General features: G+C 37.8%; 1 protein-coding gene across 1 annotated transcript in view; it reads right to left on the reverse strand.

Annotated features, from left to right (window-relative positions):
- Nucleotides 1–217: 217 nt before the first annotated feature.
- The window catches only part of COL25A1 (collagen type XXV alpha 1 chain), a 149046-nt gene continuing 123846 nt past the window's right edge, over nt 218–25417 (reverse strand). The window contains exons 25-36 of the mRNA XM_027884736.1: nt 25108–25152; nt 24722–24802; nt 23946–24008; nt 22237–22287; nt 21866–21892; nt 17300–17353; nt 12758–12811; nt 11693–11719; nt 10902–10955; nt 4568–4645; nt 2337–2375; nt 218–1631 (exon numbers count right to left, since the gene is read on the reverse strand). Coding sequence (XP_027740537.1) covers nt 1629–1631; nt 2337–2375; nt 4568–4645; nt 10902–10955; nt 11693–11719; nt 12758–12811; nt 17300–17353; nt 21866–21892; nt 22237–22287; nt 23946–24008; nt 24722–24802; nt 25108–25152 — 576 coding nt within the window. The 3' untranslated portion in view covers nt 218–1628. The remainder of the gene's footprint in view (nt 1632–2336; nt 2376–4567; nt 4646–10901; nt 10956–11692; nt 11720–12757; nt 12812–17299; nt 17354–21865; nt 21893–22236; nt 22288–23945; nt 24009–24721; nt 24803–25107; nt 25153–25417) is intronic.

Consider the following 25417-nt stretch of genomic DNA (forward strand, 5'->3'; position numbering starts at 1 on the left):
AACTTCAGTGCACCATATGAAGACTCAAAACTGGAAAAAAACCCTCACGGCAAAACTACAAATGTGCACGAATTATGTGTTTCTAGCAATGAAAAAAGTGGAGAAGGAAAGATTTACCAATGTTTCTCTAGAAAGCTAGTCATCTGAACAGAAATGGAGAAATATCAACACCTTAACAGTGTAGTGACGACAAGTGTGCAGTGGTAATTACACAGAATTTTTTCTCTCCAATGTTTTTTGAGTAATAACATCCACTAAAGTCACTGTAACAACATAAAAGGAACAAGATTAATAAATCAGTCTGTGAAACACAAAAGTAAACTCTTTTCTAGACTTAAAGGCTTCAAAGACTCTGAAATAGAAACTGTTAATACTGAAACAAGATGAGCATGTGGCTTGAAGTATTTTCCTCAATGCCATCATCACAAATGCTGAATAGATTATTGAAATGCATTCTTTATGGCAACAGTTACAGGAAAAGGAAACAAAATTAACCATAGCTTCCAAAATCCTGCAGAAAAGTTCAGCTAGTTTTGCGTAAGTTAAAGTGAATAACCTGAAAACCACACCATGGTACATACATCTCTGGTCAGTTCCATTATACTCCTCCTCTGGAGGATGATCCAATTCATCCCCACCTCAAGAATGCTTTTTCCTCCAGCAGTCCCAAAATACAATATGCAGAGCACATACTCTGTCCATCCTTGAGTAAGGTTGAGAAGCTTCTGGTCTCAGGCGGTGTCTGCCATCAAATGATCCCTGCAGCACCTCTGCAACCTTTTCAAACAACCCACAGAGAAGTCTGGTTTCTTCTTCAAACTTCTTTCCTTCTTGATTAAGGACTCGACAGGGCCTATCGTGAATGTCTTCACGACCGTGAGCAGTGCAAGGCAAACCGCTGCTGACAAACAGGCGCGACCCTCTTTGATCAAAGGGGCCAAGTATCCCGCAAGACTGGAAGCCATCCACCTGCAGCTGGAACTCTATTCCCCAAAAATTCAAGGCCTCTTTCTATGCTCCTCTGGTTTATCTCTTTTTAGCAATGAGCCATGGTGTGACTCCCTTGAGATGACAAAAGGAAATGATTCAGAAGCTGGAATCAAAGGTCACTGTGAGCAGCCATTTAGCGCGTGACGTGATCACACAACAAGCAGGTCTGGCACACAAACTCATGCTTTTAGTTCATACAAGCAGATATGGTGTCATGAATCAGTGAAGTATTTACGATGGACATGGAAGCCAAGTCAGTAAACTCCAACGGCAGCTGGTACAGTACATATCATAGAATTTTGCTCTTATTTGGTCACAATTTCTTGTAAACTAGTTCATGGCACTCATTGTCCATGCATATCCACAAGCCAAAATATAAGAATTTTCAGAAATATTAATTTCTATTATTGATTGTTGTTTTGATCTCTCATTAGAGAGACAATCTTTGCAGGTTTACCCGGCAGTATCACCTAACTGCAGATGTAAGTGAAAAAGTACATATGGACTATTGCAAACAAGTAGATGCAGCTACATGTAAACATATTTCAGACTTGTAAAACCAAATTTTCAGTTTTCAACTATAAATAAAAGAAGTGGAGCACTATATACACAACTTCATGCTTGTAAGGTTAGATTCATCACTGCAGAGACAAAAAGAGATAACAGATTAATCACATTAGTAAGATATTTCAGACATCCATTACAAATACATAGATAAGGCAGAGTTGCAAATATGGATAGTTATTTCCTCAGCACCAGCTATTCTTCAGAGACAAATGTGCCCAGGATCTCACTTATGCTTAATGCTTTCTAACATATTATATGTCAGCATCCCTCCACCTACATAATTTTGCGTGCTATGTTTTTAAATCTAGCACTGCACTGCCTAGGTTAAACCTTTACTAAAATAATTTTGCCAGTTAATATTAACATTTAACACAAAACCTAGGAGGATATATTGAAGGTAAGTCAAAGAGAAGGGCAGATTACACTGTTTTTCTCAGTATTCTTGAAGAATAACATAATAAGAGATCAACATAAATATCTGACAAAAATCCATGAGCTTTTATAATGAATTGGAAGCAGTGATCATGTGCAGAAACCAAAGGATGTGCAAGTCTTCACGTGAAAAAAAAGAAGTCTTGGACTTTCCAGAAAACGAACGCCAACTGTTTCTACAATCCTGCCTCAATGAATTATTACCTCTACGTATATTACAATATTATCACATGAACTACTGCCTGATCTTGCAGTATATCTTGATACTGTTCAGTATGGCTGTGATAGGCATTTCTGTGTGCCAAGGACACACTGCCCCTGAAAAGAAAAAGCTCTGCCCGTCCTACCTTTTGCCAACAGCCAGGCATTGGTAATCCATCGGGGCCCTGTTTTAAGGAGAGGCAAAAAAAAAAAAAAAGATAAAAGCACATAGTTAAGTTTGAGAGGATAGATAATCCATCAACCTCTGCTAAAACAGCCAGAGGAGAGAAGGTTTACGCTGTAAAAACATACGTGCACATCTCTGCTATAAAGATTTGTTTTTCTCTAAATCGTTAGAACATCTTCATCAGTTTCTTATCGCTGTTAGAGCTCAGGCTGCATATTATTTTAAATATAATCTGTTTTATTCACAACAATCTGTATCTGAATGTACAAGATCAATGAGAAAAAAAATACTATCACTTTTATCTGGAGGGTATTGTGTTTTAATGGCCCCTAGTACAAAGGCAACTGCATGACTAAGACAGCAAGACTCAAATGTGAGTAGGATCTTTTTGCTTTCAATATCAGCTTTTGAATGAAGCAGCAAAATCTGAAGGCCTGAACATACTTTAAGTGCCACAGTGGAAGAAAACATCTGCAGTGGGAGTAGGGCCGTACAGCAGCACTGATTATTTCAGTGCTTGGAAAATATGGTAATCTAATTTCTTTTCTGTTGCTACTCTACCTTCACATATCTCCATGTGTCCAGTAAGATCAGGGCCAGCTACTGATCACAGTTACACTGTTTTTACATGGACCTAATTCCAATTTACAAGGCTATCCAGGGTTTGTCCAGAGTTACATGGTCAGAGTTATGAGCACATATGATGTAACTAGACTATATAAGAGCATAAAAAAAATCAGGCCTTGACATCTTTTAGAATATAGAATACCAATACTTAATACGTGAATTTACATGTGAAGATACTGGTCGATGAGGATTTTTTAATTTCTTGCATGTAGTCTGATGGGAATGGCTTGCTGCTAAGCAGCTTATTCTAGCAATTACCTATGAACAGAATATTTTTCATCCATCAATGATTGTTAGTGAATCTCCAGATATAAATGATAATACAGAGACAGAGAAATATTTAAAAATTACAAAAGCATGCTTGATTATCCCCAATAAAATATGAAATATGGTTACCATTAATTGGAAGCAAACAATATGGACTATGGAATAATTTTAATGGACTATGTATTTACGATTAAAACAACTGACTTCAAATTAGAAGTGCTATAGTTGAAATAAAATCTATTTAATTTAACATTCATCACAGAGAACCGTGCTTAACCATCAAACAATATCAGAACATGCAGATCAAATTTTACTATGAACAATTAAAAAGAAAATCTTCCTTGTATCTTTATGAAATGTGTATGTACTGGTCGTCTGGGGTTTTCTTTTTCAAATGGAAAAGAGTTCAAACTTATTTTACCATTAAATAAAAATCACTGTTGCCAGATTGGTACAAGGGAGAGGGTTGAGAAGTAGCATTTTAGTATAGGTGGGAACTTGAATTCATGCTAACATAGGGTGGGGAGTGTTGTGTGTATTCCAGGAAGGTAAGTTCCAAGGGTAAGATCATTAAATTGGAGACATTAAATAACAAAGACAGGGTTTGGGCTGCAGACTGTTATCTTCTTACAAACCTCAGGTAAGCTTTTTAATTCCAGATGTGTTTGAATACTCTTTGATGAACAGGCCAGACACCAAAAATATTACTTGTGTACGGTCTGGAAGCCAAGTTCCAGCATGGCTTACTGAAAACCTTGATTTTCAGAAACGGTATTTACATCAGTCTGTACATGACTCTCATTTTGGTCAAATTGTGAAAACATGCACCTAAGACTGCATGGATTTGAAAGGAAGTCCAGGGTGCAGGGTAGGTCTGGGACAGACTAGGGTGCGGAACTGAGCCAGTGCAGACAAAAGGCATCAGACTGGATTAGAAGTGAACGTTGTGCTGGACTTCTACAATGACTTGCGTTCAGGGTGAGTAAGGCAATAGGTATTTTGTGAGGAAAATAACAAACCAACAATTCTTAGGGAAAATGTAGGAAGGATACAAACTTATAAATTACTATGTGATGTGGGAGCAAACTGCTAAGAGTTAAGTTTAAGGTACCAACAAAAATGTGTGTTCTCTCATCGCGGTTATGATCACTTGAAGCAGCTGCTTTGTTCATGCACATGCATGTGTTACGTGAATAATGTAAAGTCAGCTCAGAAAAACATTACTTTACATTGAGAATGGCTGACCACAAACAAAGGAACTGCATGCAGGGTTGGTAGGAAAGAGAAATACTGTACCAATTGGCAAGGGGCATCCAGCCCATCCAGGCCAGGTTGGCCTGGCTCCCCTTTTTCCCCCTTAATTCCACGGAATCCCTGTTTGTAAAGATTAACTTGCAATGTTACTGTCAAGAAAATGCCTTCAGTATTGACTTAGATGGAGTGAACAAATAACAATAGATAGGCAAGAGGAGCAAGCTGTTGTAGCGTAATTTAAACCTGTGGGGCACTGACTCTGGCACATCCCAAATTTGGTTCCTTTTCAAAGAGTTTGGCAGAAATAATGAAAAAAAACACCACCAAACCTCATGAATTTAGCCCAAAGGTCTTAAGTCTGGTGCTTTAAATCAATTTAGGAGGTTGACAAATGGAGTCTGCTCCAGACTTTGCCAGAACTTGAGATAAAGCTGTGTTAACAAAGGGCTACAGGTTCAATGGTAGCTGGTGCTTGTTCCTCTCCCCTCATTTCTTATCCCATCAATTTATACCAGGATGATCGATCTTCCAATACATAAGTGAAACGTACCAATGGGCAAGGTGCATCTAATCCAGGAGCACCCTGTTCTCCTTTCTCCCCTTTAGGCCCCTTTTTGCCTTTCTTTCCCTTTTCCCCCTGTGGATACAATGGTTTGGATAAAACAAGTTTCATTCTTTTGAAAAAAAAAATTAAAGAAAGATTGGTTTTAAAGTTTGGGGTTGTTCTTTTTAAACCAATGGAGAGCTGAAAGGACACTTACCACTGTGTTCTGGTTTGGATGGTGCATTATGTGGAAAAATAAATTATATGATCACAAGCAAGAACTGCAATCAATCTGTATTAGTTTGTGCTGGTATTTCATATCAGTATTATGAATGTTTTGAAACCTAGAACAGGGCTTGAAAAAATTGATTCCTTGAGACAGAGGCAAATCTGCAAATCCCCCCAGCTCAAAATAAGAGGTCTCCTATTTGTTCTAAGTGATAGCACTGAAGTGCACATGCACGCTAACCTGAATTTGTCAGCTTCCCTAGAGCATTCGCCACTACTCAAAAGGAACTTTGCGAGAGTGGAATCCATCAGCATAGCCTCTTGAAAAAAGACCTGTGGCACAGATGCTTCACAGGGATGGCTGGTCTCTGACTCAATTCCATCAGTTTCCATGGTGTCGTGTCAAGGGTGAAATTGGCCCAGAGCATCCTCTGCTGAACTGACCCTTTGCACTCTGGTAACAGTGTTTGGAACAAATCCTGTTCTCTGTGGTGTCCACAGAAACCCACTGACATCACTGAGGGTGCACTCCTGCCACTCCAAATACAACATGACCATTTCAAACCCTGCTACAGGAATCAAAACACCCAAACTGCTTGATGGAGAGGTGCTACGGCACTTTCAATGATTTCATATTGTCTTGGTATCAGAAAGTAATCAGAAGTGATAATTACATTCTTCATTTAAATATTTCAACATTCAAATATTCCCTCTACTGCAGGCAATGTTCCATCTACTTATTTTAACAAAATTCAGTCCTTTGATTTCACACTGAGTTTTCTTTTTAAATGTGAAACTTCCAGTGCTTTAGTTCTGATGGAAATAAATTGATTCCCCTCAGCAAAGCTACCTGCAAAGATGACCTCACCTTCAAGCAGTATAAGATGTTTAGAGAGTTCATTTTAAAATTGATTTCACACCAGTTGATCACAATGGTAAATGAGTTTCAGGTTCGCTCTCAATTTCACAAAAATCAAAAAGGATCAGTTAAAAAAAAATTAACAAATTGGACTAGGATTGTAAAAAATGGGATAGGAAGGATGAGTAAATCAGGAATATCACAAAGAAATGGGAAAAATACTCATAGGAAAATTAGTATGACATTGGAGAACCAGCAAGCGAGGTTGTGGCTATTGGGAGGATTTCATTTGTGAGGAAAAGGGTAAAAAAGACAGAGGAATTGTAAGGAATGAGGGTAGAAGGAGAAGGAAGAAATGCCCCTTTGGAAAAACAGACAGATTTTGGTGAAGCATAGTAAAGACATTTAACTTGGTCCACACCAGTACCGAAAGACTTAATCCATTAACAAGAGATAAAACCCATTTTTACATATAAAATAATAATTATATAAATCAGATCTTAAAAAGGAAGGAAAGCACATTAGTAATTTAATATCATAACATATTTGACATATAAATGGAAAAATCTATTTCATGAACAACACAGTGCATTCATGTCATAAACAACACATACGGCATTCATGTCCTAACAGAAGCAAAGTTACTTGTCTTTCTTTGCTGTGTGCCAAAAAGCCACAGAATAATATTTGGGAAAACAGCAACCCAAACATTACCCTTCTTTATCAAATGATAAGATTACAATGTAAAAGAAATCTTCATGAGACAAGAACTGCAAATTTGCTAAGTTTTCATCTTAAACCTACACAGACAACAGTGTAGCAGAGAAACCCAACAGTTTCAGGGTCAATTTTCATGTTGTGTCAGTGTAAAACCAATATATTTGCAGTGAATGTATGCAAGCACAAAGCATGGACATACTCCAGAAAGGCTTCTGAAAATGGACTGTGCAGTTTGGTTTCTGACTATTTTTCTATTCTTTAGGATTTGCATTTCTTTAACTTCTTGTGTTTAAAGCCAGCAGATAACTATTTAAACTTCCAGTTTTGCAGGACAGATCTATGATCCTGTTCAATGCATCTGTGCAGACAACAGTCTGAATTTCGTAAGTACTTTACTACTTCTTCCTCAAGATTGAGTTATTTCTTTTTAATTTTTATTCCTTGCCCTCAACTACAGAGATCCAAAGGAGATATGGAGAATCTACATCTGCTGAAGATTTAAAAAAATTCCTTTCTGCTCTTCCTCAGTGCCTAGAGAAATAGAAAGCTGTGGCACTTCTGCAATACCTTTATGGTTGGAACAATCTCCAATCCTCACGTGCACAGATTTTCATCAATGCAGAGTGTAGGGAGAAAAGGATAATGCCTTTTCATCCTCTGTTCAGACCCATCATACTCCTCTGTCAAAATTTATAACAACAGACACAACTGTGCATTTGGGACCAGGGACCCCTTCCCCCCTCTCCCAACAACACAAGCCCTAACTTTTGTTAAAGGTTATTAGTTTTTAAAAGGATTTTTTTTCTATCCATACAACAAAAATACAAAATCAATTGTACGAACTTTTCGTGATGAGTGCTCCTAGACTATAATTTTATATGAGTAATTACAGCAATAACCCTTTTAAAAATATTATTAAAGCCAAGTTAAGCAGATATTATAATGCAAAACACTGACTTGCTTTCACATCAGCAGAACTGCTGATGGGCTAAAATAAAAATCAGCAGTCTAAGTCTCATCTCAAACTGAAGAAGTAAAGACTTATTCCCTGTATATCTATGAAAAAATTAGGTGTAGTGGTTTCTCTTTAGAATGTTAGTAATGATACATATTTTTGAAGTGCAATTTTGAGTTAAGTTTCTTAACTAGAAACTCATTGATCTCAATTTTGCGATGTCAGTCCAACAGCCAATACTGTAAGAAATATTAAAAAACCCAAGAAATCATAAGCTGGATGCCCAACTTGTAAGCTGGTTTATCTCTATTGAAATGGGTGCTGTTACATCAATTTGGTCATAGATAATTAGTAATTTACATAAGGAAAAACACCAAGAGAATTTGTTATAATGCAAGCTTTGATATATCACATTACTCTGTGTCTTTTAAGAGACAGTCTTCCATTTGGAAAATGAACTATTGATGCAGCTAAAGTAATTTTGATGAAATCAGTACACTTACACGATACAAATATTACACGATTTCTGGAAAAAATGAGTCAAAACTGTGCATTAAAAATCTCTTTCACAGAGCTTTCAGCCATATCTTCCCAAACTTTTAACTGGGAAAGATCTTCCTTTGCCTTCTAATTTTATTTGAATATAGTGATATTTTTTAAGGCAGATATTCCACCTCCATTTTCACTCTACAGACTTCCTGGAAATCCTGTTAATCTGAAAGTCCACAAAAAAATGTGTTTTTTGAAACATCTGCCAGACTAAATTTATCCCACGTATTCTCCTCAGGAAACAGGTTTTGCCTTACTTGAATTTTAAGGGGGATGGAGGAGTAGACTGCCTTGGTGATGTGTCCTGCAGCTCATGAGAACAAGTCGCCACAGACATCTAAATCACAGCTTCACTCCAAAAAGGACCTAGCTGTGCCTGGGGCAGCACACAATTCCCACACACAATTCCCTTGCTCCCTTGCAACTGGAAGTCCTGTGTTTGACCGATTTAGTCAGTCTCTGGGAATAATGGACTAATATCCAAAACCAGCATGCTGGACTCAGGGACATTAAAACACTTTTACATCCCAAGCGCAAGAATCTCAGCTGTTCCATTTTCACATCATGTCATATTTGTATAAGTGAACTTTTTACCAGCTTTCCTTTTTTTTTCTTTTTTTTTTTTTTCCCCAGAGATGATCTGAGGGCTGTGATGGCTGGATTTTGTCCGCCTCTCCCCAGCCGTACACGGAAACACAGAAGGTCTGGTTGGAAGGGAGTTCTGAAGGTCACCTACTCCAACCTCCTATCCTGAGTAGGGTGATTCCTGACCTTAGATCAGATCTGATCAGAGCAGACCAGATTCTGCAGTGCTCCATGGGCAGTGGTTCAGCCACCTTCCCTGAGCACACTGTCCCAGTGCCATGCCACTCTCTGTGAGAACAAGGTTTTCCCAGCTGCCACTCTGAACCTCTCAGGAGCAGCTTCTGGTCCTGTGTTACACCACTTGCCATTACCCAGAAAAGTTTTGCTCCATCATCTTTGTATCTCCCCTTTCAAGTAGTTTGGCCTCCTCACTGTCAGACTAAGCCAGTCTACCTCCTTCAACCTCTTATATGGGTTCTGTCTGCCCCAGAGTTCTTCCACCTTGGTAGCCTTCTTACTCTCCACTTTCTCAAGTTTTTCGTGAACTAGGAGGCTCAGAAGGCCATCTGCTGTATTCAGGCAAGCTCACTGGGATTGATTAGAGAGGTGTAATACCTTATTTCTGTCTTCTGGACACAACCCTTCTAATGTATCTCAGTATGAGAAGACACTGTTAAGCTCATTTGATTCAGCACCTACTGTAACTGCCACTTAGCACAAGCTGCCCATCCTGCCAGTCACCTCCCAGAGCTGTGGCAGTTACCAGTTACACCTTTCTACCGATAACTGCTCTCAAAAGAGAAAAGCTGTTCACTTGAGACAGACCTGTGATCTCTGACAACAGCAAGAGCTCACCATTCATTGTGATTACTCCCCTAGGTCAGACAATGCCTTTATAATACTCATGGACCACCTGCTTAAGCAACAGTTCTGCAAAATTAGTACCTTGCCAGTGATCTCTGAGCTCGAGATAAGCAATATAACAAGGGACAGAAGGGAAGGATATATTTCACAGTACTCTTTTCAATCCATTGTTGGGAAGTGCTTTGCCTGACAGTATTAAGAAACGGAGATGAACTCTTACACCCAATTATTGTTTAACCCTGCATCTTGTTTGGGACACCATGATAGGAAGTGGACCGAGCACAACCGTGTACATGTCAGCTAGACAAAAACAGCTGTAGAAAAAATCGACCTAGAAAGATCACCTGCTTTGTGTGGACTTTCATATTAAGTGGCTTGGCGTGAGTTCTAATTCAGCATTTCAGCAACTGGGCTCTGTGTCGGATAGAAAATGGGAGAGATTTTCTTGTGAGCTTTCTCTGCACACTTTTAAGTCCTGAATTGCTTTTCACGAAACTTATTTCCAAGTCACTGTGTCTGGACGCTGAAAATGAAGTTAGGCTTTTTCTGTTAACTTCACTGTCTACTTGGTTTACCAGAATGTAGAGTATATGATTTCATTTCAATCCACAAGTATCACAAGGTACTTAACTGTAAATTAGATATTGCCAAAAATAAAAGTTCAAACAGTTCCTGTCTTATCCATTTGGTGTGAGACAGGTAGCATGTACAGGCATGGCACACTAGGATAAGCTGCCAGGGAACAGAGCTGGGCTCTTCAGTATAAATTACTACCAGAAAGACCAATGTCTGCATTAAATATTTCAGGATTTTCAACAAGAGTAGGATGGACTGGAGAAAATGAGCCTAAAATAAAAAGTTGTGCTTCTGGACATATTGATATTACTACTTCTGTGCATACATTTTTGTGGTTTTTCATGATTTTGCTTAGAATGTATCTATGACTGGCCTTTTGGCACGCAGTAAAAACAAAGATAAGTTTTAATGGGACAATTTAGAGCATAAAGACAGAGCACAAAGCAGAACTGACTAGGCTGGGGAATCAAGCAACAGTTAATAACACTGTGGTCACCTTTTCTCCCTTTTCTCCTATATCACCCTTTTCTCCTCGAGGACCAGGGAAACCCTATGAAAAAAAAATGGACAAAGATAGGTTGATTTTTATTCACATGCAGCTTAATTTTTCAAAGACTCTTGGAAAGCATAAAAAGATTATTTCACTACATGCTTTGCATATATGCAGACACATGCATAGACACAAGAGCATGAGAGACAAGTAAGTCCAAGAGTTTGGTAGAGACAATTTGCCAGCTACAGAAAGAAATCATACCACTCAAAATGGCAACAGTCCATGCTAGCATATGTATGTTCTGAAAAAGACTCCTTCAAGTTAGGGATCTCAGCACAGAACTAGAGGAAAAGGCTTACTGAAAGCCTTTTTTAGCATGCCAAAGAAAGAGATTATGCTTTGAAACATATCCATTACAGGTTATGGAATTATTATTCTCTTTAATTAGAATAAATTTACTTAACTGAGTGTCAGTGACTCCTTGTTCTTCTACAAATGAGTCACAAGCCTGAGTATTTTCTTAGCAAGCACAGTTTCTCAGCATACTGACATCTGAACGATCAACTACTTGTAGTACTAAGAACTGTATCTGGTGGTGTCTGTCGATAAGGGCTGCATATCACACAATCTTTGTCCTCTTTTATCACAGAGAAAGAGCAAATGCAGCATTTAGCACACTCTCTGTATGTACTGCATGCACACTAAATGGAAACAAAGGTGTTACGCTCCATAACCTATTTCTTGGAAGACGCTTACCGACCACTGAGAGTGCACTGGTCACAGATATTACTTACATCAAGGCCAGGCTCGCCATCTTTGCCCTGCCAATGAACCACATAAACCACATTAACATCCAGATTCCAGGACTAAGCTAAAAATACAGAAAAGTCTTTTTTTTTAAATTATTTTTAGTTCACAGAAAGGAGAAACAGAAATTGGATTTTTTTTTTTTTCAATTTAACTCACAAAAATGACTCTCAGATAAAAATGCAGGGCAAGCTAATTTAACACTTCGCGGAGCCTGAAAACTGTCTCTAGTCACTGGCTCCTGATCCAATTAAATGGATCTAATTAAACCATAGGTCTGTATTCCAGCTCAAATTAATTTACCAAGCAGATTAGACTGGAGAGGGTATGGAAACACTGTAAGTCTCTTGGAAAGGCTGGTTGTTCCTGGCCAAGCATATTCATATGGCTTCTCTTGCATGAAGGTACAGAAAAGATGCATGTACACGTCCACACCTGACCCAGTCACTGGCAGTGTAAACACAGTAAGTCAATTGATTTTATTGGGGATATCCTTGTTAGTCCAAAGGAAGTTCTCCCTCATATTTCAGAAATAGATAATATAATTTAAATTGTTGATTTAAAGCATACCACTTCCACCTACAAATGGGCCACAATGAATTTCTCATACTGCCTCTGGCACAGAAATTAAAACAAAACAGGTATCTGAAGTCAAACAAAATGGAAATTTAATGGCAAAGTAGCCTCACAGTGGGGAAATCCAAGCAGCTTATTGACATTAGGAAATTCACATCTTTCCACAGTTCATCCTGAACTCCTGGCACCCTGACATGGTCTGTGGGCAGCTGATGTCCACAGGCTGCTGAAACAGGAGTACTTGCATTCTGGATTTCCTCTCTCTTGCTGGTTCACTTCAGGTCTGTTTTGTTACGTGCATGGGTAGGAATCTAAGTCTGTGGTACAGACCATTGACCTTGCACTGTCAGGGTTTATTATCTATCTTTGCCTTTTCCACATAATTCTATTGCTAGGTGAAGAGCAGCCATAAAGCACAGAAAGTTTGATCAAGGAGCGATGAAAAGTGCAGTGTGTACAAACTCTACGCAACTTACAGGCAAGCCGTATGGTCCTCTGGGTCCAGGGTCACCTACAGTTCCCTTTTCACCCTAAGAAAAGATTACACAACAAGCAAACAAAAACATTGTCTATCTTGGAAACTATGTCTACCAAGTGCTTTGGGTAAAGTTTATACATTCCTAAATATTTTGAGTGAAAAATATCCAAACTCATTTATTTTTATTAAACGCTTAAGGGGCAAAGAGAGGGTGCGTGTTACTTTTTGGCAAAATAACTTTTTAAGTGTATGATATTACATTAATTTTTAAATACCTTAGTAACTGAAAATATTTTTCAGACTAAACTTGCACCAATATCAGTTTTAAGCTTGTAACAGCTGCAAAATTGCTCTCAGTAAAAATCTAATGTTGTAATGAAGAATAAGGATATACAGCATGAAGTTTCAACACAGCAGGTGAGATGTGACATAGTGGCAGGTAAAAATAATGTGTCAATCAAAGCTTTTATTTAAGTATGCAATGCTATTAACAGTGGCATTGTGAAGATTATCCTATGCACTATGTACTGTGTTGCTAAATGCTCTACTGAATTCTAGATCAGTGATGTAAATACCCTGGTTTATTAAATCAAAAGTGTATTAACATGGAAGACAAACAAGTACAGAGATTACTCCAGAAGTTTGATCTCCTTCTGCATTAAAATCCATGGAAAAATTATCAGAGGGGGCACATGAAAATCATTTTTGCAAGCTTAATATATGGCAAACTTTTCCAAATGAAGTGAGATTTCAAGATGACAAGTTTCAGGCTGACAATAGTAATCACCTGTGCTCTCTGATTGATCTTCATCAAGATTGACATGAAGTTAAACTTTCAAAGTCAGCAGCATTACCCAGGTAACTTCAAGTACAGATCCCTGTGAGCTTATTAGGGAGTCAGGGCTGGCATGTATGTAGGTATGGGCAGCAGTCTTGTTTCAGACTGTGGTGTTCTTTCTTCTGAATAAAATCCATCACAAAAACCATATTCTCTCTCAAGAATTAAACTACTCCAAGTGTTGATAAAATAAGAAAAAAAAAATCCTGATCATCTTGAGTTTTCAAAGCTCTTACTCTGGATTTGTTAAGCAGGGTGAGATGGATCCCTTCCTCACCTCCTTTCCTGAACCTAACCTAATGCAAGGCATTGTGCAAGACTCCTGGCATGCAGAAGTGCTGTGTTTCATTCTAGTACTTGCTGCGCTACACTCTTGAGATAAATTCTCTGTAAATAATCCTCTGGGTTATTTACTGCTTCTTATTAATTCATTAATGACTCTATTATTAAGAGTACAAGACATAGATGTAGATGTGTACCTAATTAATAGTGGTGATCATCGGCACAGTTAAGTCCTTGGCACAGTTCTGAAAATGAGCTGCCGGGTCTAAATTTCATTGACTGAATTATACAAAAAAGCAGGCATCAGAAAAAAATTAGTCTGAACGTGTGGCTGAATCATCACAGCAATAAAGAGTTTGTCAGATCTTTGATCCATTTTATTTTACTTATTTTTTTAATTTAATTTTATTTTATTTTGGTGGACACTCACTTTAGTCTAGTGGTGATTAGATGTGCAATGTCTGATCTTTCTGCATTCTCTTATTCCCCAGCTATTTCTGAGCAGCACTTAGGCTGGATGCCCTTGCAGAACAATAGGAGATGTTGGGAAGTAACAGCTGATTTTCAAGAACACAAATTTCTTGCAGCTTTAAAGCTTTCTACTAAGAAGAAAGTAATGTGCTGACCTGTGTAAGTAACAGCTACAAAACTTTTTGATCAATACTTGAAATATGTCAAGACTAGTTAAGTATCTTCTTTTTAAAAAAATCTTCAACAGCAAAGATGACTGCACAAAGTTCTCTCAAGATAGGCTTATAACATTGCTAAACATATGGTAGACATAAAGATACTGAATGTATCAGTATAGGAAATAATCTCATCTGTTATGTAAGAATATATTTGGAGAAGTGTAACTCAGAGTTTTTTGCCTCCAATACAAAGCATATGCTGAAATGTGTCTGGAATATTAGATGAGGTCCTGAATGTTAATGGATTATATAAGATTGATGGTCTGTCATGAGTATACTGCCTTCAACCATCAGGATAAAGCATTTCCTTCATGGAAGTAGATATTTGCAAACTTCAAGAAGGTTTTTATATTTTTTTGTAAGACAATCCATCAGTGTCCAAAGAATAGAAACCACAGTCTATGTTTGTGCCTCCTATTTCACTTCAGTCTTACACATCCCCTTTTACTAGTAGTAGTTTAAGATGTTCATCTGTTTTCCAGTGTTCTCTATTTTCTCTCAAGATGGTATATAAGTGAGGTTAATAGGTACACAGATTCAGAGGCCTATTATGATTAACTCTTCCATTTACTAAAGATGGTCTCAGTAAAATCTCCCTAAGCACCGAGCAAAATGGTATTTCCAATAGCTGAAGAATTTAATAAGGACTGTAAGAAACCAGCCTAATAAATTATGTTAATTCACAGTATTAATTCCCATTTTGGTTTCTACTAAAAGAAATGCAGAAAACCACATTATAGTGTCATGCGTGACTTTCTTAGCCTACCTTCTCACCACCTAAACCCATCAACACAGTCTAGTTTGCACAACAGTCTGTTCTACCTCAGAGTAGTGACTCAGCATTGCCTTGAATGCAGCTTGTCCAACAACGAATCCACAACTATTTTGTGGAATAACCCTAATGCCCTTCTAGATTAATACTGGCCCAAGGTTTTTCCTGTCAGTACCACAAAATGTGGTCCTATCCAGCACTAGTGAGCAGTGGCACTATGCACTACTTTAACTGAAAAGTAAAGTCTGAAATCTGCGGGCAAAAATGTTTTCCTCCTGCTTTTGCAAAAACAAGTTCAAGGGCTGCAAATGCAAGTTGTAAAATTGCATTGAAACCACATCATTTGTTATTTAGATAACGAGACATATATCAATGCCAGGCACCTGTTACATAACTATGCTACAAACAACTTCTCCTCCCAAATGGTATTGAAGAATTACAGTGATAATCTTGCTATATGATTGCTTGGGAAAAAACCTTCCAGCTGTCTTGTGAACTTCCTCCTATTCATTTAGCGACACAGAAAATAGTGGGTGTGCAGGAATTTCTCGCACAACTTAGTCTCTATATTTTTGCAAATCTTCCCCTCTGTGCTCATGCAATTATTCAACTGATTTCCATTGCAGCCATTCCTACCCTCTTTGTAACTATTATTTGTCAACAGCCACAGTAGGGCTGATTCTAGATCCAGATGTAGGACTTCTCATGACTGCACACTCTCACAAGAAAAAATATTAGTAGTTATTTTCCACAGACTAGAAGAATAGTTTATATTATAGCATATTGTTTTTCAAAGACATTTCAACTGGTAGTATGTGTGCATATCCTTTAACAAAAAAGTTCATAATGCAAGAATAAAATGCTATTTTTATATACTTTTACATGCACATCTCATCTAAATTATTTACTGAGGATCAGAGGATGATGTTCAACTATTTTTTCACAGAAGAATTCAATGGAAGAAATAGCTGAAAAAAAAGATAACTGAACCTGTAATCCCCTAGAAAAACAGGAAAAATTCCCAAGTCCTTCAGATAGTTAACTAACCGGAGTGGTAACTACAGTCTACTGTTCCTACTTTGGACTATGCTGCATGTCTTGAATTTATTTCTCAGTACACAGCTCCGTAAAAATGAATCATACCTTTCTCAGACATATTGCTGGTGAAGCCAACTGGACCTCTGCCATGTGGCTGTGTCCTTAATACAGCAAGTCTGAAGTCACTTTAGCACAGTTGTTTTGTTAAAGTGAGAAAGTCAAAGAGACAAAATTCTGGACTGACAATTCCCTGGAGGTTTTAGTATGAGGTATTATCTGTTGGTTTGTTGTGTAAGTTGATGGCCGTATTGTTAAAGGTGACAGGCTCACACTTAAAGATTGGAATTCCTATCCTATTTTCACTGGAAAAAAATTACTGTGAATATTTCAAATTAAACAGGAGGGTTCCTATCTTCTAAGCGTAAAAAAAAAAAAAAAAAAAAAAAAAAAAAAAATTTTAAATTTTACAGAGCTTGGAGACTCTTTTCCGGTATAAAAACATTTAAGTACATACAGGAGAGAAATGCTCTTCTTTTTTTTGCCATTGCATTCTTATATAATCAGATCATACTATATTTTGTCCCAATTTGTTCTTTCAATTTACACAAAATAATGAAACCAATAAAAATTACGTTCTGTGTGGTACTGAGAACTTGAAAGTCCTGTCAATTTCTTACTGATTAGTCATTCCAAAACACCAGGTCCTCTGAAGTTAATGAATTACAATGTCAACCCTTAAACAGATAAACAGATGTGTAACTAGACTGCATATACAGTTCTGGGCTAATCCTTAAATAGATGAGATACTGTTGTGTTTAGGAACATCTAATTACAAATAAAGGTAAAATATAAGTACCCATATGACATTTTTCCATTGTGGCAGTCACTTTGTAAAGAGAAGCACACAGAACATACACTTACTCTGTCTCCTTTAGGACCTGCAGGGCCATGGGGACCAATTGAGCCATCTATACCCTACAAAAGGAAACAGAGGGTAAGAGCAAAGTCTTGTTCTTGCAACTCTTTAGTTGTAATAGCTGTCTTCTAGCCAAGAACTAACAAGGAATCAGTCTTCGCTGGCTGAAATTCAAACTTAATTGTGGTGGGAACTAGCTGAACAAATCCATTTGGCTTTCAAAACTCCACCTATAACCTCTCCTGTTATGAGGTAAACCATCCTTCTAGTCAGAGTTTGCTAAATCCCTAACCTTACTCAAGAAAATAAGCAACCCAACCAAGGCAGCTGTCCAACCAAAAATCAAAACTAAACAGCCTTTTTAATGTTCAGAACTCCTTCTAGAGAGAATTACATTATCCTTCCCACATGTCTTGCCTTAAGAGTCTGTCTGAAGCCCCCTCTAACACAGCATGTACAATGCCTGCAGCATTTGGCCTTCCTTCCTCCGTGCAGTGTGTGAGCATGACTGGCAGAGCCCCTGGGAAGGACATGGACTCAGTAACGAAGAGTGACACAGAAAGACAAGGGACTCACCCGGGGTCCTGGCTTTCCGTCTAAGCCAGATGCTCCCTGTGTTGTTAGGTGGAAGCATGGATGATGGGTACAACACCAATGACAAGAACATGAGATTAGTAAGTGGTACTGATGAAATAAACATAATTCAAACACACAATACAAGTTGTGACAGGGTTCTGGAATGGGTATCACATTACTACAGCATGTTAGTTAAAAATTCACACAGAACATCAGGAGCCTGATTCTGTTCTCACGTTAGTGTAACATCACTGACCCACCCCTGCCCTCACATCGCAGTATATTAGACCAGAATATTGTCAAACTATAGGAGTGCTGCAAACACCAGACATTAGGGTGGTTTTGAGCCTTTAAACACCCAAATATTTACTTTGCATGCTTTCTAATTTCTAAATAATGACAATACTGAATACTATACACAAAGGAAGAAAAAACGTGTGTTAACTGTGATAGGAAATATTTAAGCGCAAGAATACTGCATTATGCAGCCAACAAAGTCTGGATCCTGACTACAATGGCCTCATTCATTTCCAAGAGCCCCGGAGACAATCACATTTCCTGTTTTCCCGATATACTCCCAGTTCAGAGCACAGTCACGGGCTGCGGTAGCAGCACCCGGCACTCCGGGCTGTGTGCCTCAGCATCCTTGGGGATGGGGTGACCCCTCGTGGATTGTGTGGGAATAACAGAGCAGCAGCGAGAGCGCTGCAGTGCGGGCAGGGAGGGACAACACTAGTCGGGACAGAGGGAATAATCTGCGGGACAATTCCCCCAGAAAAAAAAGACCAAACCAAAACAAAAAGAAACCCCAACTAAAAAAAGAAAATCCATGAAACTCAATAAAATGAGCCATGGAACATCAAAATCTCCGATTTTGCTCCTGAAAATGTCATTTCGTAGTAACAAGCAGTAGAAGACAAGATCTATGTAAACTTGAAAAACTAATAGCATATGTTGCTCTTCGTTAGAACAAACATTTCTGGAAGAACTAAAACTTTCTTCTACCTTTTAGCCATTTTCAGGGTGTTGGCTCAGGCCTCCAAAACTCACTCTCTATAGAGACGTAACTGTCAATGTGAAAATTATTTTTTCCCTCAAAATAAATTAAAACAAAAATTCTCAGTGAAGCTGACCTTGTCCAGAGGCCCCGCACATAATTCTTGAAAATATTAATCAGAGGGGTTTGTGTTTCTTTGGGTCAACTAAGTCTTTTTTCTCCATTTTACTGTTAACAATGAAATCCCAGGGAATAATCCTCATACAACATAATGAAAGGAAAAATTAACTCCTTTTATGAGAAAAAAAGTAAAGCTATCTTTCCAGCATGCTTTCAAACACATAAAGTATTTTCTGTTTTATCATCCTAAATTTTAATATATTAATGTTTCCATATTTTTAAGGTTCTTAACTTCTTTCTAAAACAAAATTTATGCCAAACACTCAGAATGGAAATTTTCTAAAGAATGAGGAAAAAATAACGATCAGTGAAAAAAAAAAAATTAAATTCCCTAAACCAATTTTTAACTTTCCTCAGTTAGACCTCTCCATTGTAACTGCAGAAGGGCAATCAAAGGAAGAATAACTGAGGAGACGGAGGAAAGGGAAGATTCCTTTTTTTAATGCAAACACCATGCAACACTTAAGTAACAGTATGACTAACGTAATGGGGGTGATGGCATTCTTGTGACACTGAACACTCTCAACTGACACATAACAAAAAAACTAAACCTGACAGCACTGGTGTTACAGGACGTTACTTTGGACAATAGCACAGATTTGGGACAAAATGAAACAAGAGTTATGCCCTATTCTAACACGGTATATTCTGTGTACTGCTACTGAGTAAATCAGAGTTGTTCATCAGGAGTAGAAAAAAAAGTTTGTGATTTGCACTGAGATTGAATAGTTGGGTTTTTTTACTTACTGGAAGACCAAGGGGCCCTCTGTCACCCTTTTGACCTGGTTCACCCTTCAATCCTTTAAGACCATTTAACCCTGGTTCACCCTAAACGTAAAAGTATAAATACCAAATTTTTGGTGCTACAATGGGTGCTTAAGCTGGGATAGAAGAAGCCAGTCTCAGAAATAGCTGCAAATTCCAGTCTGAAACAAAGACACAAATTCAACCTTCTCAGTTTACTGGCAATTTACATACTGATATAATACTGGGCAAAAGCACTTGGGAGGTGTCTGCTGGAAATTTAAAATCTGTGTGAAAAAAACCAGCAGGAAACTTGAGAGTAACACATTTTTTTAATCTTTTCCTCATAATTGCCACTATAGTTAGATGGTTTGAATTAAGAATGAGTTTTAGGGGGTTTTGGAAATTCCTCAAATCCCATAAACCATCCTACACAGGTAATTCCAACTGAAAGAAAATGTTCAGAAAAATAAGCCTCAAAACTGTAGGTTTCTACAGTGGGATCTCCTGAACAGTGCATTTGGTGAGCAAGCAATACTTTCCCTTACAGCAAACTGGAATTTGCAGCAAAATCTTACATAAAGATATTTTAAACCTTCAAGCATACAGAATTAAACAGTAAAAAATTAAAAGAAGCAGCATAGGTTACACAATACCAAGGTATTTGGGAGGTTCATAGTTTCTGTCTTCATTCAGAGAAGTTTTAACAATATAAGAAATGGCACTTTGTCTTGCTGTGATTGTTAAATTATGCATAGGTTATTATATTAAACATCACTAAGAGGATAATGGTGGGCTTGGAGTTGCCAACAAATCATTCTTCCATAATGAGAAACTACATCAGCATGAGAGCTGCTCAGTCAAAAAGAACACTGACCACACTTGACCCTTTTGGGAAACAGAAAAACATAGGTATTTCATTCAGGCTGCTCCCTATGGCCTCGTTCCTAGTTTTCTCTTCCATGTATTATGTTACCTTATATCATATTCATATTTAGAAAAAAAAAATCTCAGTAGAACCTAGTCTCCTCCTTTAAGTAACTCCAGACATCATCTGCTTGCTTTGCACCCTGCTTAAGTAGGCATTTCTTCATTCTCCTTCTATTTGACTCGATGTGACTTTCAGAGCAGTAGCACTGAAGCTGAAATTTTGGAAACAGACCTGAGAAAACCCACAAAAGCCTGAGTCTCAGGCCAAAAGCCTGAGGTAAGGCAGGGCTGGTGCTAAAATGGAACAGACTTGATTTTAAAAAATGATTTATGACTCGGGTTTCTTGAGCCAAGGTAACACGAACAGTCTCATAAGTAGTCAAAACAAAGTCCAAAAATTAAACAAGAAAGCCCTTCTCCTTCTCTTTCTTACTTTTTGGGAAAGGTAGATTTTATTAGGGAGCCATAGGAATTCAAATGTTCATCCTGACAAGACCACTAGCCTTAACAAATGCTACGCTATAGTCTTATGTTGAATTTTAGCTTACTGGTGATTACTGAATTAAAGTACAAATTAAAATATTCAACTCTGTTAAAATTCACTTCTACTCTCCTGAGTTGTTTTCACTACAGTATATCTTTGTGTAATATGATATGGGAACTGTTCAAATAGTATTGCAGACCTGCCTGATCAGGAATTTCAGTTTGGAAAAAACATGAAGATACACCCATCAGTTTGTGATGGTGAACTAGCATAATATGTGAAGGAACTGCTCAGCAAAATACATGGCACCTAAGAAGGCTAAGGCCATGCACACTGGAAGAAGCAGAAGATACAAGAGAGCATAAAGAGAGTTTATCTGACTCCATTTCCTGAGCCTGTAACATGCTTCTGTGTTCCAAACTAATTTCAAGCAACAGTAGCTTGACCATAAACAGGAAACTAAACAATTTAGTGCCACATCACAAATATTAATATAGAAAAGGGACTCAGCTAATGCTGAGGAGAAATATTAAAATTTGCTTCAAGGTTTAAGAATATCAGAAACATTTATCAAATGAGACATGACAAAACATAGCTGCATGCATTAAAGAGCAAAGCAGACATCGAGAGCATGACTATTCAAGACAGGTATTAATTTACCTTTGGGCCAGGAAGTCCATGAGGTCCCTGAAAAAAAAAGATACAATTTTTCCTTATGAAAATACACCACAATTTTCTCAAGGGTTCGTTGCTTTATAGGGGTGCAAGTTGCACCTATATTTTCGTAATCACAAACAAAATGCAGCTGTCAATAAAGCCGCCGTAAATACCTGGATGAACTAGACCACTAGCATGTTAACACTAACATAGGCAGGTGTAAATTTTTTCTCTACTTCCTATGAATTTTAAGACATGCAAAAAAAATTTTTTTAAATTAGGTCCCGTACTGTCATAACACTTCTAATAAGCAGGCATTAAAGTGGCAAGAGGGTTTAAGCCCCTTCTAGCCCCACTCTTCCTCCCAAGCTTACCATAGGGCCTGGAGGACCATGTGGCCCTGGTGGTCCAGGTGGTCCTATCATCTACAGATAAAAAACAATGGCATTAAATCATATAGGGTAAAGAACTCCTGCAAAAATATCAGAAGTCAGACTGACCCTTCTTCTGTTAGCAAGCACTTACAAAAACAGCAATGTAACAGTGAACATTGACAGCGTATCTAGACAGGACTTTAGGAATGGGAACTATTTTCATTTGAAAGACAGAGTACCAAAAGTGTAGATTTGCCTGTAGCATATGGCAGCTTGCCTGTCTCCTAATTCTTATTCCTAGGGTCTACGATACACCTTAGGTCGCTATCAGAAAAAAAATAAATCTCTGTAAAACAGACGGTACTGAGTAGGGATGCTTGAAATTTTAGTATTTTATGGTATGTGGTCTTTAGTCCTCTCTTGTACTAATTAATCATGAGAAACAGAAGAAGATGATGTGTTGTTTTATCCCTATTTATGATGAATGGAAAAGATACTAAATTCAAGCTAGGCTTTGGCATGTTTTCAAAATTGCCCATTCTCTCTCCTTTTATTTAGTTTAGACCACTTGTACATAGAATTCTCTAAAGCCATTAAAATAGGTAATCAGGTTGCTGAGCATTTAGCGTGTGCATATTCTGTATTGGTTTTCTGTGTTCCGAACAAATCCATGGAAAGAATTTTATGATGATATATACAGTTTAGTATCAGCTCTCTTCCTGGATTTAATCCCAAAGGGCTGTTATCATAACCTGCAGAGTGGCAGCAGGGATGCTAAATCGGGTCTCCAGGATTATGCACAACCACTCTGCTACACTAGCTGCTGGTATGGCAACAGGGGCAACAAGATGCACTTTGAAATCTAAGACAGATTCCACCATCTGTGAAATCTCCTGAAAACTGAAAGCCTTCCTTCAAGTGAAAACAAGCAGAACAAGATGAATGAGTCTGTTAATTAATTTGTAACAAACTAATTTTCATTTCAGAGAAAGAGACTCAGAGATGCAGAGTGCCTATCATGTCCTGTGCCAGCACAGGGGAGCTTCTCAGACTCCTCAGAGCTATGGCTTCTGTCACGAGTGACAAGGTCATGGTAGTTAACAACTGCTTTGAGGTCTCCTATCTAACCATGCTCTGATAATGTTAATCACCCATGTAATAAAGGTACTTTGTGGGAGATCGCTTGCTTGGTGTTGGTTTTTTGTTTGGTTGATTTTTGTCTCCGTTTCTTTGCTTGTTTTTCTGTTTGTTTTTTAATGCCTTTGCAGTACTTTGAAAAAAATCAAGGTAATGTCTGGCCTCATAAAACTAGTCACTACTCTGGTCACATGGCTGAAGTCAGCCTAGTCTGGTTCTTGGAGATTCCCAGAGGTTCTCTCTGCCTCTGGTTTTCTGAGATTCCCAGAATATAAGGTGTTGAGACAGATTATGGTTTGTGTGGGGATTTGTTTTTCCCCATTTACACTTTGATTCATGACAGAACCAAAAGGCTTTCATTGAAGCAAGCAGGACTGTCGTTCACAGTGAGAGAATTAAACAGAACAGGGATTATACCTTTAAAACTTGACCTGTATTTAGCTCTATGACCAGAAGTCTGTTTATTCTCAGGAAAGATCACTCATGATGAATATGAAGTATTGTTCAGAATCAAAAGCTGGAGAACCATTGCTGGACTCCTGTGTTCATTGCAACACCACACTGAGACTTACTGAAGGACCTTGGGCACCAGGCAAACCAACATCTCCTTTTTCGCCTTTCATACCATTGGCTCCCTACAAAATCATTATGAAACAGCATTTACAAACAGCTTTAATTTTATTAGCAATCAATCTAGAAATGATAATATTTATTTGCAAATAATTCTAATTTTAAAAAATAATATGACAGCACACATATAAAGGAAATAATTTTTAAAAGTTTTGGGATGACTTTATAAATAATTGTTAACAAATATAAAGGGATGCTTTCATATTGATAGCTATCAATTGTGGCAGGATTATTTGTGACAATTCCACTCATGACATATTCTACTACAGATACAATTTCAGAACTGTTTCTATTTTTGACTGAGAAATTTCATATATATATATGAAGAATGCATCCCATAAATATTGATGCATTTTCTCTTGCTCCTCAATCTAAGTCATTTGAAATTCTTGACAAGTGTTCAAAATATAGCTCCTTTTTCCTACAAGCTACACTTGACCAAGCTGTGTTGTATATTACAAGAGAGGTACAATTCTGGACAGCATGCCAACTAATCTCCCTCTTCCCAATGCAATACTCTCTGTGACTGTAAGTGTAATGAAAAATTCTGACAATCTTACACCTACTCCTAGATTAGCTGCAGAACAATCTCAGAATTTTCTCCCCAGTGTTTTCTATCCCATTTGTAATTCATCAGCACTGTTGGAAATTCCTGGCAATGTAAGAGAGAAAAAAATAAAAGTATTTTAGCTAAAAAAAATTATTTTTTCATACTCACTGGCAGGCCAGGCAGTCCAATTCCTCCCTTTTCTCCAGGCATTCCAGGATCACCTGTGTCTCCTTTTGAGCCCTTAAGACCCTAAAATATGGACTTATTCAGCAAGTCATGTAAAAAAACAGAGACACCAACAGAGTTCTAGCTTTGACCCTCATAAGCTGAATAAGTCATGTGCATGCACATACCTTTGCTATTAAAATGCAGAAATACAGACATGATTAGATCACAGAATATGCAGCAACATAATAATAATCTTTATTAATTACTATCATCATAGTATTATTTAGATTATGAAATCTAAGTTACAGCTTGGGATCATGGAAGTTTCATGCAATAACCTATGGCTGCTCATGTGTTCTTCACTATGTGATTTACACATAATATACCTGTTCTCCATCAACTCCTGGCATTCCTGGGGATCCTGGTTCACCCTGCAAAAGATAAGATGGAATTGCATTATCCCAGTTGCCCCAGACATTTGAGGAAAGAGGAAGAGAAATTGCCACAATCTAAAACAAGAAACCCAGAGAATGTCATTCCAAAAAAACCAACATGTGTATAATTCCTTTATTGAAAAAATAGCCCTGCTGATTAAGACTACACAAACTTTGGGTTGCATAAAGACCAGACAAGTGCTTAAAAAGAAATGAAAGAGAAGACAAAATCCCAGGAATGAAAAGACCCCAATCCAATGGA

The sequence above is a fragment of the Empidonax traillii genome, unplaced genomic scaffold (genome assembly GCF_003031625.1).
Source record: "Empidonax traillii isolate 1590-97213 ecotype Southwest subspecies unplaced genomic scaffold, ASM303162v1 scaffold154:size1206225, whole genome shotgun sequence".
Classification (NCBI taxonomy): domain Eukaryota; kingdom Metazoa; phylum Chordata; class Aves; order Passeriformes; family Tyrannidae; genus Empidonax; species Empidonax traillii.